The sequence below is a fragment of the Thermobia domestica genome, chromosome 18 (assembly GCF_964235325.1).
Source record: "Thermobia domestica chromosome 18, izTheDome1.hap1.1, whole genome shotgun sequence".
Classification (NCBI taxonomy): domain Eukaryota; kingdom Metazoa; phylum Arthropoda; class Insecta; order Zygentoma; family Lepismatidae; genus Thermobia; species Thermobia domestica.
In genome coordinates, this window is record NC_137471.1 from 13,821,615 (window position 1) to 13,838,224 (window position 16,610).

Consider the following 16,610-nt stretch of genomic DNA (forward strand, 5'->3'; position numbering starts at 1 on the left):
GCTAATAATATTCTTCCTTGGTCGTTGCGCAACGCTGCAACACTAATATTAGCCGCCACTGTTCTTCATCTGTCCAGCATGGGATGCAGTGGTGGAGCACAGTTACGACCGTGAGCACTATGACATTATTCGCTGAACTTTCTGGACATAGATTGTATTAATTTCAAAATACGTACTTTATACTTACGTTTTAAAACATAAAGTTACTATGCTAATTAAAAACTCAAATTTCAAATCCCTTTCGCGTAGCTACTAACATTTTACAGCGTGCACAAATTACGATCTGTTGAATTAGTTTATTTAATATGGCGAATTAATCTTTGGTTGTTGGCATGGGCGCCCGAAGTGGGGCCCGGACCCCTCTCTGGCTCACGAAAATGTATACTAATATAGGAAATCACGTATGTTAAATGCCAGACGTAATATAGCAACCATGGAGATGAGCCCCCTCTAGAAAATCTTCTTCGAGCGCCCCTGTTTGTTGGTGGATAACTAACGTTAAGCATAGCATACATACAGTCTTTTCCTTAAAATAGTTCTTATTAGTTCAATATTAATAATATTATTGCACGTAGTGTTGTAGTCCTCGTTGCAAGTTCACTTTAGGAGAGTTGAACAGCGTTGGCTAAGAATACAACGTTTTTCGGTAAAACTCTACACAAGCACTCTTATAAACCATTATATATCTTCGCAAATATGTTACAAACCATTTCCTATACATTTATAGTATGCCTACAAATATCAGTCTTGGGAAGTAACGTAACGCAAGTAACGCGTTACTTTTTAAGTAACGTTTCCTGTAACGCGTTACAAATTTTTAAGTAACGTACCTAGTTTGCGTTACTTTTTTCGCGTTACATTGCGGATGAGTAACTACAATATATATATATATATATATATATATATATATATATATATATATATATATATATATATATATATATATATATATATATATATATATATATATTTCCCGGAAACAAATGTTTCTTCCCTGTAAATGAATTTCTCAGAAGAAAACAATCATGCATGAGTTACGTATGTCAGTGACCGACAGTCACAGACACACAGACAAACATATAAGTTCGTAGTGCCACTTGCTGTTTTTTGAAGATGAAGACAGCCTTAGGGAAATCACGTGTTCTTATTGCAAGCACCTGGAAGATTTTGTCGTAGATTTTGACAGCTCCAAATCAATACATTCAGTGAGTGAACTACGAGCGCAATGATACCGGTAGTCTATTTTACTTTGATTGGTGTTGCTTTTATAAAGATGGAGAACGAAAATATTTTATTGTTCGAAGATTTGAAAGCACGCTTTTTTCTTAAGAGCTGAGGATGATGGTGGACAAAATTTAAAAGTAAAGTGTCTGAAGTGCCCCGACTAAAAATATTTATCAACAGCTAAGATGCCATAATTAGCGATTTACAATAAGGGATTAATATGAATAAATTGTGTTCTGATGAGCAGGCCTACTTTATTACTAGAACATAGTTTGCTAATCATAGGCGCCGACTTTGGGGGGGGGGGGGCAGGACACTTTTGCCCCCCCCCAATAATTAGAGGTGGGGTCCTCGCCCCTCCAATAAAATCCGGCTGAGGAAGAATTAACAAAGAGGAGCAAGAATTTATGTTGTAAACTTCGTCATTCCTTTAATTCAACGTTAGGAACAGCCTTCTAGGGATGGGCACGAGTCGAGATTCGAGTCGAGTCGAGTTTGATAAATGGCTCACTCGTTTTAAAATCATGGCATGATTAGACTGGAAAGCGAAAACAGTCAGAAATGTAAGCAATAAAGTGGAATACTTTTAGTATTGTTCACGAGAGCAGTCGTTCTTTCAGAAAAAGTGTTCTGGGAGGGGGGGGGTGTACACTTACTAACCCGGGGGTCACTGCTGGTACTATTCTATTTATTAATATATTGTAGACGTATTATTTTGGTCTCCTACGGGGGGCACTCTCAGAGCTCCGGGGGGCGGGCAGTGACTCCCAATAGGGATGCGCACGAGTCGAGACAAGTCTCGAATCTCGACTCGACTCGACTCGAATTCGAGTCGAGATTCGAGTCGAGACACACTCTGTAAAATTCGAGTCGAGTCGAGACTGCTCGTAAAAATCTCGACTCGACTCGAATGTCTCGAAAATCTTTCTATAATTTTTAATATTATTTTGAAGAAAGTACTTACTCAGAAACAGTTTTGAAACTGATTCAAGTGAGCAGCCATGCATAGACGTAACTTAAAGGGGGGCAAGGGAGGCAACTGCACCCACATTTCTCAAGTTTATTAGGATAGTCATCCAGTGTTATCTATGAACTGAGCTGAAGCGAATACAACGCAATTTTGCTTAATTTTATGTTTTTGTTTCACAGTATTAAGGTCTTTAGGCGACTAACGAGGCCAAGAGAAAGGAGGGGCAAGGAAGTGAAAAAACAGCGACCCTGCCCTGATAAAAGATACTAGGTTAAACCTCAGTCACTCAGTCAGGATGGGAGATTGGAACAGAGTTCGTGGCCATGCTTCACCTTTAAAATGCTGCTTGTTAGGCATACACACTGCCCAGGGCTTAAAGTGGCTTCAGTGAATAGCCACCTCACCAGAATGCTTATCCACAGTGATTTGCGAGAATGAAGTCAACAATGGAAGTAAATAATCCCTGATCCAGGTTCCAGATCTGGTTTGATAGATCATATTAATAGTCGTTTCATAGACGGAACCAAAATATTAGTTAAAAATTAATGCACAATGTTTGTAAAGTGATTGTTGTTGCACACGAACTAAATTCTGACAACAGGCTGATTTGCCAGAACTTAGTGCCGAGCGTTCCGGCTCACTTTAAGCCTTGACATTGCCTCTCTACTACTAGCTGGGTAATTGTCACTGACTTTCGATGCATGTGTTCTGAATTGATTCACACCTCACTTTATTGCTTTTTTCGTTTTTAGACATTACATGTTCCTTTACGATGGTAATAATAATTTATAAACTGTATTGTCATGATTTCTTTATTTTTCTGTTACATCAGAAATGCTTGTAATTTGAATAAATATAGGACTTATTCAGAACATTTTTTGGGGGTGGAGGTGGAGGATCACAGAGGCAGTGTAAAATTCTGATTGAATATATCTTTTTTTAAAAAATGCTCATATTCAGAGATGTTCATATACCTTCTCCCTCACTGATTCTGGCTGTTTCTTAGGCAATGGACAGTTACCAGTGGCGTATTTACGATTTTGTTTCGGGAGGGGCTTTGCTAACTTTCCGGGGGGGCTTTGCCTCGAAATGTGAAAATTCTGCAAGATATTTCATTTACTTTACTATACTAAGTAAGATTTCGGGAGGGTCTTAAGCCCGGAAGCCACCTCCCTAAATACGCCACTGATCAGTTATTAAAAATTTTGTCTTACAGTATCTATGCTGATATTATCATAAAATGTTCGACTGTAAACTGTCTTTAAGTCTGAAAAAAGTTCTAGAATAACAACGGGAATGAAACTCTGATTTTTAACCATATCTGGTAATGTCTTGCAATAAATGTTTTGCCACATCCATCTTAATAAAGGTCAGTGAAGTTTGAGCGTGCTGGAGAAAGGGGATGTGGTGTTTGTTGATGGTCAAAGGAAGAACAGGTCGGTCTGTTGTCTGGGATACAGGAAGTGTTTTATAAGGATAAGCAGAGACATTCAGAACTCGGCTCTTTGTCGGAAATCTTGTGGTCCTAAATACGAAAGATATTTTATTGCTTTCCCTGTAAGTCACAAAAATAGCAACATCGGGTATTGTTATAAAGTGGAAATGGAGAATTGTAAGGTTAAAACAACGAGGGTTTTTTTTTTTTTTTTTTTTTTTTTTTTTTTACTAATAGCCACCCTGGCACCCAAACCAAAAATAATACACTTGATTTATTCTGAAGTTTGTGTTTGCAGTGAGCAAGGGCGCCGATTCTGGGGGGCCAGGGGACCGGGCACCCAAAGCTCATATGGGCCCCCATGTATTTTTCTGAATATGTATTTTGTATTGTTATAGGCCTATGTATTTTTTATGAATATACAAACCCACATCTGAAGCCCCCCCCCCAAGTTACAAAGAAATCGGCGCCCTTGGCAGTGAGCAGTTCGTTTGAAGTGTTTTTTTCTGTATATATAGCCTCACGTGTATCGGTGTATAGTGGTTTCATTTTTTATATTTTATCTGGGGTATTTGAACATTTCTCAAGGTTCACTGGAAGTTGTGACTAATATGCAGTGCTCAAAAAAAAAAAAAAAAAGAAAAAAAAGAAAAAGAAAAAGAAAAAAAGAAAAAGAAAGAAAGAAACTTTGTTGGAATATTTTAGTAAGAAGCCGAAACTTAGCAATATTGACAGTGCCAGAGGAGATAATGAAATAGTGACTACACAATGTACTTCTTGCGTTTCAGAAGATAAGAATTCAAGTGCTAGTGTGAAAACAGTGACAGAAGATGAAGTCTCAGAAAATAAGAATTCAGATTCCGGTATTACTTTGGAAACAGTGTCACAAGATGAAGTTTCAGAAGATCGTGATCCAGTCAAAGGTTGTGAAAAGGCAAAGACATTTTTGGCAGTAGATCTAGGTCCTTTCCAACCGCAATTGAAAACGTACCCCAATAAAAATGGCCGCCAGTTCCGATCTGAGTGGTATAGGCCAGTGTTCGAAGTGGAAAAAAAGCAGAGGCGGTATGTTTTATTATGATTTTGACTCAACATACCGGCTATTTAAATATTGTCTTGATCACTGAAAAACCAGAGACGGTATGTCCTCATTATTGAAAAAACAGAGGCAGTATGGCATACCACCCATACTGTCTCACTTCGACCACTGGTATAGGCAATTTAGTTGGTTAGAATATAACATTTCTCGAGATAGTGCTTTTTGCTTTTATTGTCGCGCATTCTCCGAAAATATTCCGAAATCTGAAAAGACACTTTTACTAAGGAGGTTTTCCGTAACTGGAAGAAGGTCGTGGATAAATTCGGTACTCATGAGGCAAATAACGCTTATAAGACTTGTATTTCTAAGGCTGTAGAATTCCGAAATGCACACTATTGCACGGATCAGTTGCGCGTAAATTAGATTTGCAGACGAACCAAATAGTTAACGGCAATAGAATATATTTGAAAGCACTTCTAAATAGTATTTTGTATTGTGCTGGCCAATGTGTTCCTCTTAGAGACCATAAGGAAAATAACGAAAGTGAAAATAAAGGCAATTTACTAGAACTCTTATCGCTAAGATCCAAAGACAATGACGTGATTTTTCGGTATTATGTTAACAAAGAGAAAACATTTAGATACGTTAGTCCCGAATACCAAAATCAATTTCTAGATTTAATATGCGAGTATGTGCTGAGAAAAATAATCGATCGTGTGAAGACTGCAGGTATATATGGTGTCATCATGGATGAAACCCAAAGTTTGAAGCGATTGTTTTGCGATACTATGATGAAACATTAAACGTTCACGAAAGTTTTATCGGGTTTTACAATACAGAAAAATCACGGAGAAAGTTTGTCCAAACTGTTAACAAATGTGTTAATATCACTGGGTCTGAGCGTAGATAACATCCGAGGACAATGTTACGATGGTGCAGCCGCTATGCGTGGTCAGTACCCTGGCGTTGCAAAGAGAATCAGGAGTGTGCGGAAAACTATCTACGATTCGAAACATGTTCGGTGTTCTGAGCAGTTGCATTCCTTCATAGAAGCGCCGTCAAAGAGCACGCTATTTTTGAAAATGTTCAACGTCAAGGAGAAAACTTAAAGCATTTGGTAACATTACAATCTTTGAGCGAAACTAGATGGAACTGTAAATCGGAAGCTATTCGTGCAGTTTTAGAAAATTTTGGACCTGTAGTTGAAACTTTAGAGGAAATAGCACTATCAAATTTACGGTCCAGATGCGCATTCCCTGTTAAGAAATGTTCATGAGTATTTTTTTTGTTTGTTTGTTTGTTTGTTTCGTCTTAAACTGATGAGACGTGTTCTTGAATACACGAATCAACTGTCCATGCACTTACGGAATACACGTACCAATTTTTCTACTGTGAAAATTTTTTCGCAAGCCAATATCTGCAGCCTTCAGTCCTTACGGAGTGAGAAAATTTTCAAAACGCTGTGGACAGAAACAGAAGAAATTACAGAAACCATGGGATGCAGTGCACCGAACGTTCCGCGAAGACGAATCCCACGAGCATTGGATGGTGGTGATACTTCTTCGAGTGTGAGACAGCAGCTGAATATTACAGACGCAAAGTGTATCATTCCGTTATTGACATCCTTGTGGCAGATATTAGCAATAAAAGTTCAAAGAAAATGATATACAGGTTCTTCATTCCCTCCATGACGTGTTGAATCAACACAAGCCATCAGCAGTAAGTATCACAATTGTCAGCAACACCTACAAAATCCCCAAAGTTGAGCTGACATCAAAGTTAACAGTTTTCTCCAATTTGTGTGCAGAGAGATAGACTGAAAATGATTTTTCATCGCTTCTAAATTTGTTTTAAAACTTGAACCTTTACGAATGCTTCCCAAACTTGAACAAAGTTTATAAGACTTTTCTAACCGTGCCTGTCAGTTCCGCAACCAGTGAACGTTCCTTTTCGTGCCTGAGACGGCTAAAAACATACGTTCGTAGCACTATGGGTCAAGAAAAATTTCGTAGTTTAGCTATGTTGTGCATAGAAAGGTCTTACGACATGAACGTTTCTCAGATTATCGATAAATTTGATTCAGAAGCAACACTTCGAGGAAGGCGGCTGCAGCTCCATTAACAGTTCAAATCCAGTTTCCATATCATTACATTTAGTGAAAAGTGAAATATTAACTTATTAAATCAAAATTATAAATGTGATATTTACTGGCTAATATTTGGATTTCCTAATATTGTGATTTCCTCGTATTATTGATCAGCAGTATTTCTTTCAGAGGGTGAGCCGGGGCTTCCCCCTTTATACACACATAGTCAAGTGCAAAATACGCTTCAGGCAAATTTTCAGGGAAAATAAGGGTATCAAGAAACATTTGTTTAACTATAATTCCCCTCTTTACTTTTAAAATACCCTCTTTGGAGATTTTTTCTGAAAGAAACACTATTAATGAGCTGGGGTAAATGAATATGTGGATGTTGTGCTGATAGGTTGTTCCAGGTAATTCCTTAACAACATTTAAGGCTCAGGTCAATATGAGGGATTGGGCAAAGATCAGGGAAAGATTGGCTAAGCGGGGCTTAAAATGGGCCGGAACGCACCAGTTCTGCATTTCAGTAAGTCAGTGTGTTGTCCGAATTCAGTTCCTGTGCTGTACTTGTCTCGCTTCAAATTTGTATATTTTAAGTTTATTATTGTCATATTTTAAGCAGATTAATGTCCTATTAAAGCACGACAAAGAACTAATTCAGAACTTTTCGATCTGCGTCATTGTGTTCCACTAAATTATTCTAGGGAAAGGCGTTCCGGCTATTGACTAAAACAATTTTTAGCATAGAAGCAAAGGCTTAATTTTAGGTCTCATCCTCAAAAACTGACGTAAAGTTAGGCTGGATATCTACTTGAGTAGTATTTATATCATTCACACACTCCAACTCCACAATGGTGATCCAAAATCAGAGAGGGTTTCTCGAAACTACGGTACTAAATATTTGGTTAAAACATTAGAAGCAAATGTATGGTTGGTTTCAAAAAGTGACAATTTAAGGTCGAAGACTACCTGCCAAGTGGAAATTTGTGAATATATTTTTGTCGAAACAAAGAAAAGTTTAACATGCACAAGCGAGTAATGTATATTATATACTTCTAATTACAGCTTGTGAATCTTAAAGTCAATAAATAAAACTTCTTGTCTCTTAATAATGAAAGAAAAGAAGAATCGTAGTTCACACTCATGCCATGTACCTGCCACCGCAAATTCAAATTTTATAATCGATTTTTATACCAAAGGCAATAATGTGAAATATGTTGCTGCTTCCAATCTAAAGTAGGAATTAAAATCTACGCTTGGTTGAATTCACAACTTTCTGTGATCACTTGTTAATGTATAATGCTCTTTCTTCCAAAGGGAGCGAGCATATACAACTCAAAGAAGCATAGAGAAATGTATGCTTGGAATAACCCGGAGAGATAGAAAAAGAAATACATGGATAAAGAAGATGACAGGAGTGACCGATATCATCGCGAAAATAAAAGGACTCAAGTGTCAGTGAGCTGGTCATATTGCAAGAAGAACTGGCGATAGGTGGACAAAAGCAATCCTTGACTGGATCCTAAGGGAACGAAAACGATCCAGAAAACGTTGTAATACAATGTGGTGTGACGAAATTAGGAAGCAGTGTGGAGTAAAGTGGAAACGAACTGCCAAAAATAGATACGTGTGAAAAAGAATTGGAGAAACCTTCATCCAGAAGTGGGTCGGCAAAGGTTGAGAATTATATATATATATATATATATATATATATATATATATATATATATATATATATATATATATATATATGTGTGTGTGTGTGTGTGTGTGTGTGTGCACGAATGTCCCCCCCCCCTCCCTCAACCATATGGACCAAGGTTATGCCTATGCATCCATGTGTCTAGTGAAGCTCAAGTAAAGCACCATGACGGCCAAGGCGTATCGCACACTGCTTTCAGACTACGTACAGGCCTTCATGATGACCATGTTTCCCAACGGTAGTGGCATTTTTCGACAAAATAATGCACCATGTCACAAGGCCAGGAGTGTGATAGAGTGGTTCGAGGAACACAGGGAGGCGTTCCAAGTGATGTGTTGGCCCCCCAACTCGCCGGATCTGAACCCAATCGAACACATCTGGGATGTGAATGAACGTGACGTCAGAACACATCGCCCCCTCCCCGGAATTTACGGGAATTAGGTGACCTGTGTGTGCACATGTGGTGCCAACTCTCTCCAGCGACCTACAAAGGATCATTACGTCCATGCCAAGAGCATTCGCCGTTGTTATCCGTGCCAAAGGTAGACATACTGACAATTAGGTAGGTAGTCATAATGTTCTGGCTGATGTGTGCGTATATTTTAACTCATATATTTTGTCTCGACTCGAATTTCGAGACGTCTCGACTCGAATTCGAGTCGAGTCGAGACAGAAACTGTCGAGTCGAGACACGAGTCGAGACAAAGACATATTTTCGAGTCGAGACACGAGTCGAGACAACATTTTCTCGAGTCGAGTCGAGACAGGCTTAAATCTCGACTCGACTCGACTCGTGCGCATCCCTAACTCCCAAAAACAGGTCTGGAAGAAACACTGCTCGAGAGGGGACACTGCTTGCATCTCGTTTTGTCTCGATAACGAGACGACAAAGGATTTTACAACTAGGCCTCAAATGTCGTTAGCACCAATTTAAGTATATACTTTAGTTCTTACCATCAAGTCTGAGACCTGCACGGTCGAAGTTTTGAACCGAAACAGAAGCTCAACCCAGGTAGTGATGTAAACTTGCTCGGCTCGGTTCAACGGAGCGAAATGCTCCAGCCGGCATGGTTGGGATGAGCCATCGATTCGCCCCAACTGAGCCATCAGCTCTGTTCGGCTCGGTTTGTGTGAGCCATTGGCTTAGATCGGCTCACCCAGGCCGACAACTCTCAGCCCGAGCCGAGCAGTTTTGAAGATGTTTGGCCAGCGCCCTATAATTTTAAACAATTTTTGGCTCAAGCCAAATCCTTGCTTCTCCGGAACTCAAATCCAGAATCTCGTGAACGATGGCCATGCCTCCTAGACTTCACGACTACCGAGGTCGGCAGTCAATTAGTTTTTGTATTCAGATAGAAACCACCTATCTTTCATGTTTATACACTGTGTTATAATAATAATAATAATAATAATAATAATAATAATAATAATAATAATAATAATAATAATAATAATAATAATAAAGTTGTAGTAGCAGTAGTATCATTGATACTAATTACACTGTCTATGTAGCATAGTTGAAAAGAGTACTTGAAACTACACGAAATTTAGATCCATTTGGCTCGTTCTGGCTCGACTCGACTCGAAACTCGACTTGAATTCGAGTCGAGCTTAAATATGTCTGTTTCGAGTCAAGTCAAGTTTCAAAGAAAACTCGCTCGAAGTCGCTCGTGGCCATCCCTAAGCCTTCTTATTCGATAGAAAAGGCGGTTTTCAGAATGGTGTTGAATAGAGCACTGAAGCTTCAACCAACACTGGCTACACTGATCTGACAAGCGAAGATCAATGCAGTGTGAATTTAGCAGCGAGTAGCGGATCGAGATTTGGGGGAAGGGGGCCTTCATCAAGCAATTAATTGAAAATGGTTGAATACAAACCGATTATGATATATTTATTCATTGTTTGGACCCCCCAATATTTTCTTGAAGTCGGCGCCTATGTTGCTGATGGTATGTAATATAGGAGTTCTATCAGATCAGCTTGCTTATCCTAAAGTCCCGTTGATTATAGAGTTTGAAACTAGCTTTAAAAAGCATGTATCGATTTTAGAGTCATTGGCAAGTTTTGATTCACTCCCAGTTCATGTGTTCTCATTTTATTAGTTGTAGTGTAATGTTTTTCTATATTTTGTATTTTTAATTTTACATAACAACATTATTATTATATAATTAGTTTAGCAGAATAATAATAAGCAACCATTTTTTCTAACGCATAGGGATGAGCACGAGTCAAGCTAAAACTAGACTCGACTCGAATTCAAGTTGAGTTTCGAGTCAAGTCAAAGGTAATATCCTCGAGTCGAGTTCCGAGCCGATTCAGTTTTTCACGTCGAGTCCAGTCGAGTTTGATAAATGGCTCGTTCGTTTTAACTCGTCTTCAAATCATGGCGTGATTACACTGAAAAGCGAAAGCCATGAGAAATGTAAACTAAACAGTAATATGGAATACTTTTAGTTTTGCTTACGAGAGGGGACACTTCTCGCATCTCGTCTCGTCTCGATAGCGAGACCACAAGAGATTTTTTTATAAGAAGCTCAGCTCGGCTCGGCTCAACTAAGAAGATGGCTCGAGCCTGCTCACTTGGGGTGAACCATCGGCTCGAGCTGACTTGGTAGGGATGAGCCATCTGCTCGGTTCGGCTCAACTGAGCCGAGGGCTCTAGCCAAGTCGGTTGGGTGAGCTGTTGGCTCGGCTCACTTCTCAGTTCGGGTCGATAGTGAATGAGCTGTGAGGCGTTCTGCTCGAGTCGTTGACATTTCTAAACCCGGGCCGAGCAGTTTTGAAGATGTTTGGCCAGTGCCCTATAACTTTTAACAGTGTTTGGCTCGAGCCCAAATACGCAACCTAGACCATCAACCCATATTCAGAAGCTCGTATTGAACAATGTACTTGACTCCTAGACTTCACGACTACCGAGGTTGGCAATCAACTAGTTTTTTTAGTATTTAAATACAAACTTCCTTTGTTTCATTTTTATATACAGTGATGTTATAATTATTATTATTAATAATAATAAAAGTTGTAGTAGTAGTAGTGTCATTCATAATAATTATACTGTCTATGTAATATACTTGAAGAATGTACTCGTAACTATACACCGGGAGCTCCTCCGTGGCTAAGCGGTTAGCGTACGCGCCTTTGGCGCGGGGGACCCGGGTTCGATTCCCGGCGGGAGCTCATGTTCGGATTCCACGTTAATCAGTAGGTCCACGTCTCATATAGCCTCGCTGCTGAACGGGACGTTAAACTAAAAATCAACTCAACTATACACCGGATTTGGATCGACTCGACTCGAAACTCGACTCCAATTCGAGTCGAGTTCTCGGGTCGGGCTCAAAGCTGTCTGTTTCTAGTCGAATTGAGTTAAAAAGAAAACTCGCTCGAACTCGCTCGTGTCAATCCCTACGAGTAACGCAGTATGGCATTTTATCAGTTACATTATATGAAAATGTTCATATATCAAGTAAAAGTTTGTCCTTGCATTTACATAAAGCGGTTCAGAACGTGCAATAATAATAATAATAATAATAATAATAATAATAATAATAATAGTAATAATAATAATAATAATAATAATAATAATAATAATAATAATAATAATAATAATAATAATAATAATAATAGCGGTAGTAATAGTAGTACGGAAAATTGAAGTCATATTTTTTTTTCACATTTTTAAAGTTTCGGATCTAAAAGTAACGCGTTAGTAACGCGTTACTTTCGAAGTAAAGTAACAGTTACTTTTTGGGGAAAATAACGCGTTAGTAACGCGTTCCATTTTAAGAGAAAGTATAGTAACTTGTAACGCGTTACATTTTTACAAGTAACTTACCCAACACTGACAAATATACACTATGAAAACAAGATGTAAGAGAAACACACACAGAAACCTGTGCTAGGTGGGCACAACAAGCAAGATTTATATCTATTCCAGTTCAGAGCAGGACGAAGCTGGTAAGCAAGAGCGTTAGAACCAGGAAATGGCCTTATGGAGGAGGTGCGAAGTAACGGTCAGTGTACTAAAATTTTATTACAGATTGCAATCACTACCATAGACGTTTTCCTTTTCCGAAATCAATTTTAAATAGCTCTTCTCTTTCCGAAATCAATTTTAAATAGCTCTTCTCTTTCCGAAATCAATTTTAAATGGCTCTAACTTTCGCTACGATTAATTTAGTATTTATACACACTGTCTGTTAGAACAGTGATTGTTCACAATTCCACTGTGTATATAATACAACCTTCAACCAATCTACGCGTACTAACCTCTCGGCTACATCTACGGTTGCGCATTAAAAGTTAGCACACCACATATATCTTCGCATACAGTGCATTATAGTTTCTTTATAGAGAATTCGATTGTTAACACCTCTCCGTAGTACGCTCCTCAAAGGTAAGATCCCCATTACACATATTTCCTTGCTTATTACAGTATTCTATCAATTTAATATTACATATCGGCTATAAATTTTATGATTATGTGAATCTGTATTATAAATCCTTGATCCTTGATTTACTTGACTGTTAACATCGTCGTTTTTTTCTTTATTTTGATCTATCTATTCTATTCCGTTATTTTAACGAGAGATACGTAAACAAATGTACTGTCACCAAACCTGATCGTCCAGCGGAAAATTTTCACTAGGGACTACATTCGGTTGTTTGATTCAATTTTATCATTCCTCTCATCACTAAGGATCTATGAGATGTAGACCTACAGTTTAACTTGAAATTCAATCCAATCCACATGAGCTGCTATCATGAATAGAACCGAATCTCCTGCACCATAGGCACATACGCTAATCATACAGCTATGAAGGAAAATAAGTAAGAGTTAGATTTATTGTAGTGAAGTCAGAATTTCAGTTATTGGTTGCTAGTGGTACCTCTAAAGTAAACCTGCACTCTGTGGGTGGAATTTCACACACTCACAGAGAAATCCTTATTACAAATGAAAGAGATAGCTTCTTCAAAACTACTATTGCACAGATAACATGGGTTTTAGTCAAATGCTAACGACCCTTGCTTAGGTTAGAGTACGTGTGCGTGGGTTTTCTCGGGGTTCTCCCGTTTCCTCCCACTTCATTCCACCATTTCATTCTTCTCTCATCATCACCGTCTTCTTTAGACTAACCGGCATAACCGTGGGACGTAAAACTCAAAAATTCCAAATGTTTTGGTTAGAGTACGTTTGTTTTATCTTGGCACACTCCCCCCCCCCTAAAGGATGGATCTGTCTGCAACACATTGTTGCCATGCCACGGTTAAGTTTATAGTTACAATACGCTAGGAAACAGTAAAACGAGACACCACTCATAAGTCCCTGTAACACACTTGATCGCGTGTGGCAACTAAGCAGTTCAAATAGAAATAAGATCGATTATTAAAAAAATTAAGACGAAAAGATCTTCTGGGCCCGACGATATTCCTCATTATTTGCTTAAAATGTGTGCCGAATATTTTCTTATACCGTTTACTGATATATGCAATTCCTCCCTTGAAACGGGAACATTTCCAGAAGATCTTAAACTTGCAAAAATAAGACCTATACACAAAAAAAAAAAAAAAAAGATCAACTACTGGTCCAGGAAATTTTCTTCCTATCTCTATTCTATCTGTTTTCTCCAAAGTTTTAGAAAATGTTATGTATAACAGATTGGTGCCCTTTTTGGAAAAGAATAATATCTTCACGAAGAGCCAATTCGGGTTTAGGAAGTGCAAATCAATTAACCATGCTGTAGTTGCTTTTCTAAGTGATATATATAAAGCGAGAGAAAGAGAAGACATAAAATATATGGAATTTTTCTGGATCTCACAAAAGCCTTTGACCTTGTTAATCACAAAATTTTATTGAATAAATTGCGTAGTTATGGTATTAGAGGTCATGCTAATTTATGGTTCCAATCCCATTTGAGTAACCGCATGTAATATGTAGAAATAGGTACAACCAAGTCAGAGGTAAGACACATTAGGCACGGAGTTCCACAAGGATCAATATTAGGTCCTATACTTTTCCTTACATACATTAACGATCTTCCCGATTATATAGTTTCAAACAAAAGCGTACTTTTTCCGGATGATACAAACATTTTAGTTGAACTTCTAAATAACATTTGCTCCGAGGAATTCATATTTAAGAACACGACAGATAAAATTGCAGAATGGATAAAAGCAAACCAACTTAACTTAAATACAGCGAAAACAACTTTAATGAGTTTCAATGAAGGAAAACTGAAATCTCTAAATATACATCAAATACATATAGACGGGGAACTCATGCAGGTATCTGACACTTGTAAATTTTTAGGGTTAAAATTAAACTCTAAGTTAACATGGAGTGATCACGTGAATGATTTGTTGAGGAAACTAAGCGCGAAAATATATCTTATACGTAAAGTTAGTAAGATTCTAACTACAGAAGCATTGAAAACAATTTATTTCTGATTGATCCAGTCAATTATATTATATGGAATTATTTTCTAGGGTAATACCTGTTATGCGAAGAAAGTATTTACAATGCAGAAGAAAATGTTACGAATAATGTTATCAGTTCCGTTTCATACACCAAGTAGACCACTGTTTCAAAAACTTAAAATATTACCATTGCCGTGTATATACATTCTCGAAATAACATCATTCATACATATGAATAAAAGAAACTTTCAACTCAATTCTGATCTATACCAATACAACACAAGAACAACCAATCATATTCATATACAAAATTTCCGTCTAACAAGAACTCAAAATTCGTTACGGAGCTTCTCCGTGGCTAAGCGGTTAGCGTACGCGCCTTTGGCGTGGGAGACCCTGGTTCAATTCCTGGCGGGAGCTCATGTGGTTCGGATTCCACGTTAATCAGTAGGTCCACGTCTCATATAGCCTCGCTGCTGAACGGGACGTTAAACCCAAAATCAACTCAACTCAAAATTCGTTACACCACATAGGAATAAAACTATAATAAATTACCAGATCGTGTCAAACGAATGCCAAACTTGCAGTTTAAAAGACACCTCAAGTTACTGTACTTAAACATCTTTTCTATGATTTAGATGAATATCTTCAGTGTGATCTTTCTTTATAATGTAAATATTAAGATTTATTTGAATTTTGAAATATATAAAATAAGGTACAATTTATATTTTCTCTAAAAATACACTTTTAGTTTAAGTTTTATTGTTACGTATATATTTTATATTATTATTATATATATTGTATTATTTTTTAATAATTGTATTATTAATTGTAGCGTTTCTCTTGTAATTATTATTACTATTAATTGTAATAGTAACTGTATCTCTTGACGAAGCCATGAACGCTAAGTTCTTACGGCAGAAAATGAAATAAATAAATAAATACCCGCCAAGTAGCAATAACCTCATTTGATGGGCTGGCTGACAACTAACGTCACCTACATGACAAAGCCAATAAGACGGCTTTTGGATTAAAACGTTCACGTGAATAATAGCAAAAAGTACTTTAAAAGCCAACCAAGTGCACTGGCGGGAAGCGTGCGAAGATAAAACAAACGTAATTTAATATGATGGGACTTTGGGTATTTTACACTTGAAAGCTTGTGAATTTGTTTATTTATTTTCTTATTTTTACTAGAATTAGCTTCACTTTCTGTTTTGCAGAGAAGTCAGAAATGGTGGAGAAAGGTGCATTTATATTTTTGAATATGAAAAACCTCTCTATTGTAAGAAGATGGGTCTATTTGCTGATATTTCTTGTTTCACTGAGTACTGTTTATATTATCTACAAATTGCCAGGCAACAATCTCATAAAAATCCAGGAAATACTAACTGGGCTAATGCCTCAAAGTAACTGTAAGTAAACTAGTATACTTTTATTCAGTAGTGTACGCAGGAATTTATTTCGGGGGGTCCAAACTTAATATGAGGGTATTTTCTATTAAAATTCCTAAAATTGCCCCTGAAATTAGGCTAAATTTACACAAAAGTCGAAATTTTGGGGGGAGGGGTCCGGAACCCCAGGACCCACCCTCTGTATACGTCCCTGCTTTTATTTCAATACTCTCAAACTGTAGTGCATGTATTCAGTAGCGGTGTTTCCAAGGAGTACAAATTTCCAATAAGTTTGTAAGAAATTACAGCATTACCCCACTCGAAAGTTCCGTTTTAACATTTTTCT

The 16,610-nt window shown here is 37.7% G+C and overlaps 1 protein-coding gene across 2 annotated transcripts in view; it reads left to right on the plus strand.

Annotated features, from left to right (window-relative positions):
* LOC145674897 (uncharacterized) overlaps positions 1 to 16,610 on the plus strand; it is a 53,424-nt gene that overhangs the window by 7,127 nt on the left and 29,687 nt on the right. For both annotated transcript variants that reach the window (XM_081745156.1, XM_081745157.1), the window contains exon 2: positions 16,094 to 16,285. In XM_081745156.1, coding sequence (XP_081601282.1) covers positions 16,105 to 16,285 — 181 coding nt within the window. In that variant the 5' untranslated portion in view covers positions 16,094 to 16,104. The remainder of the gene's footprint in view (positions 1 to 16,093; positions 16,286 to 16,610) is intronic.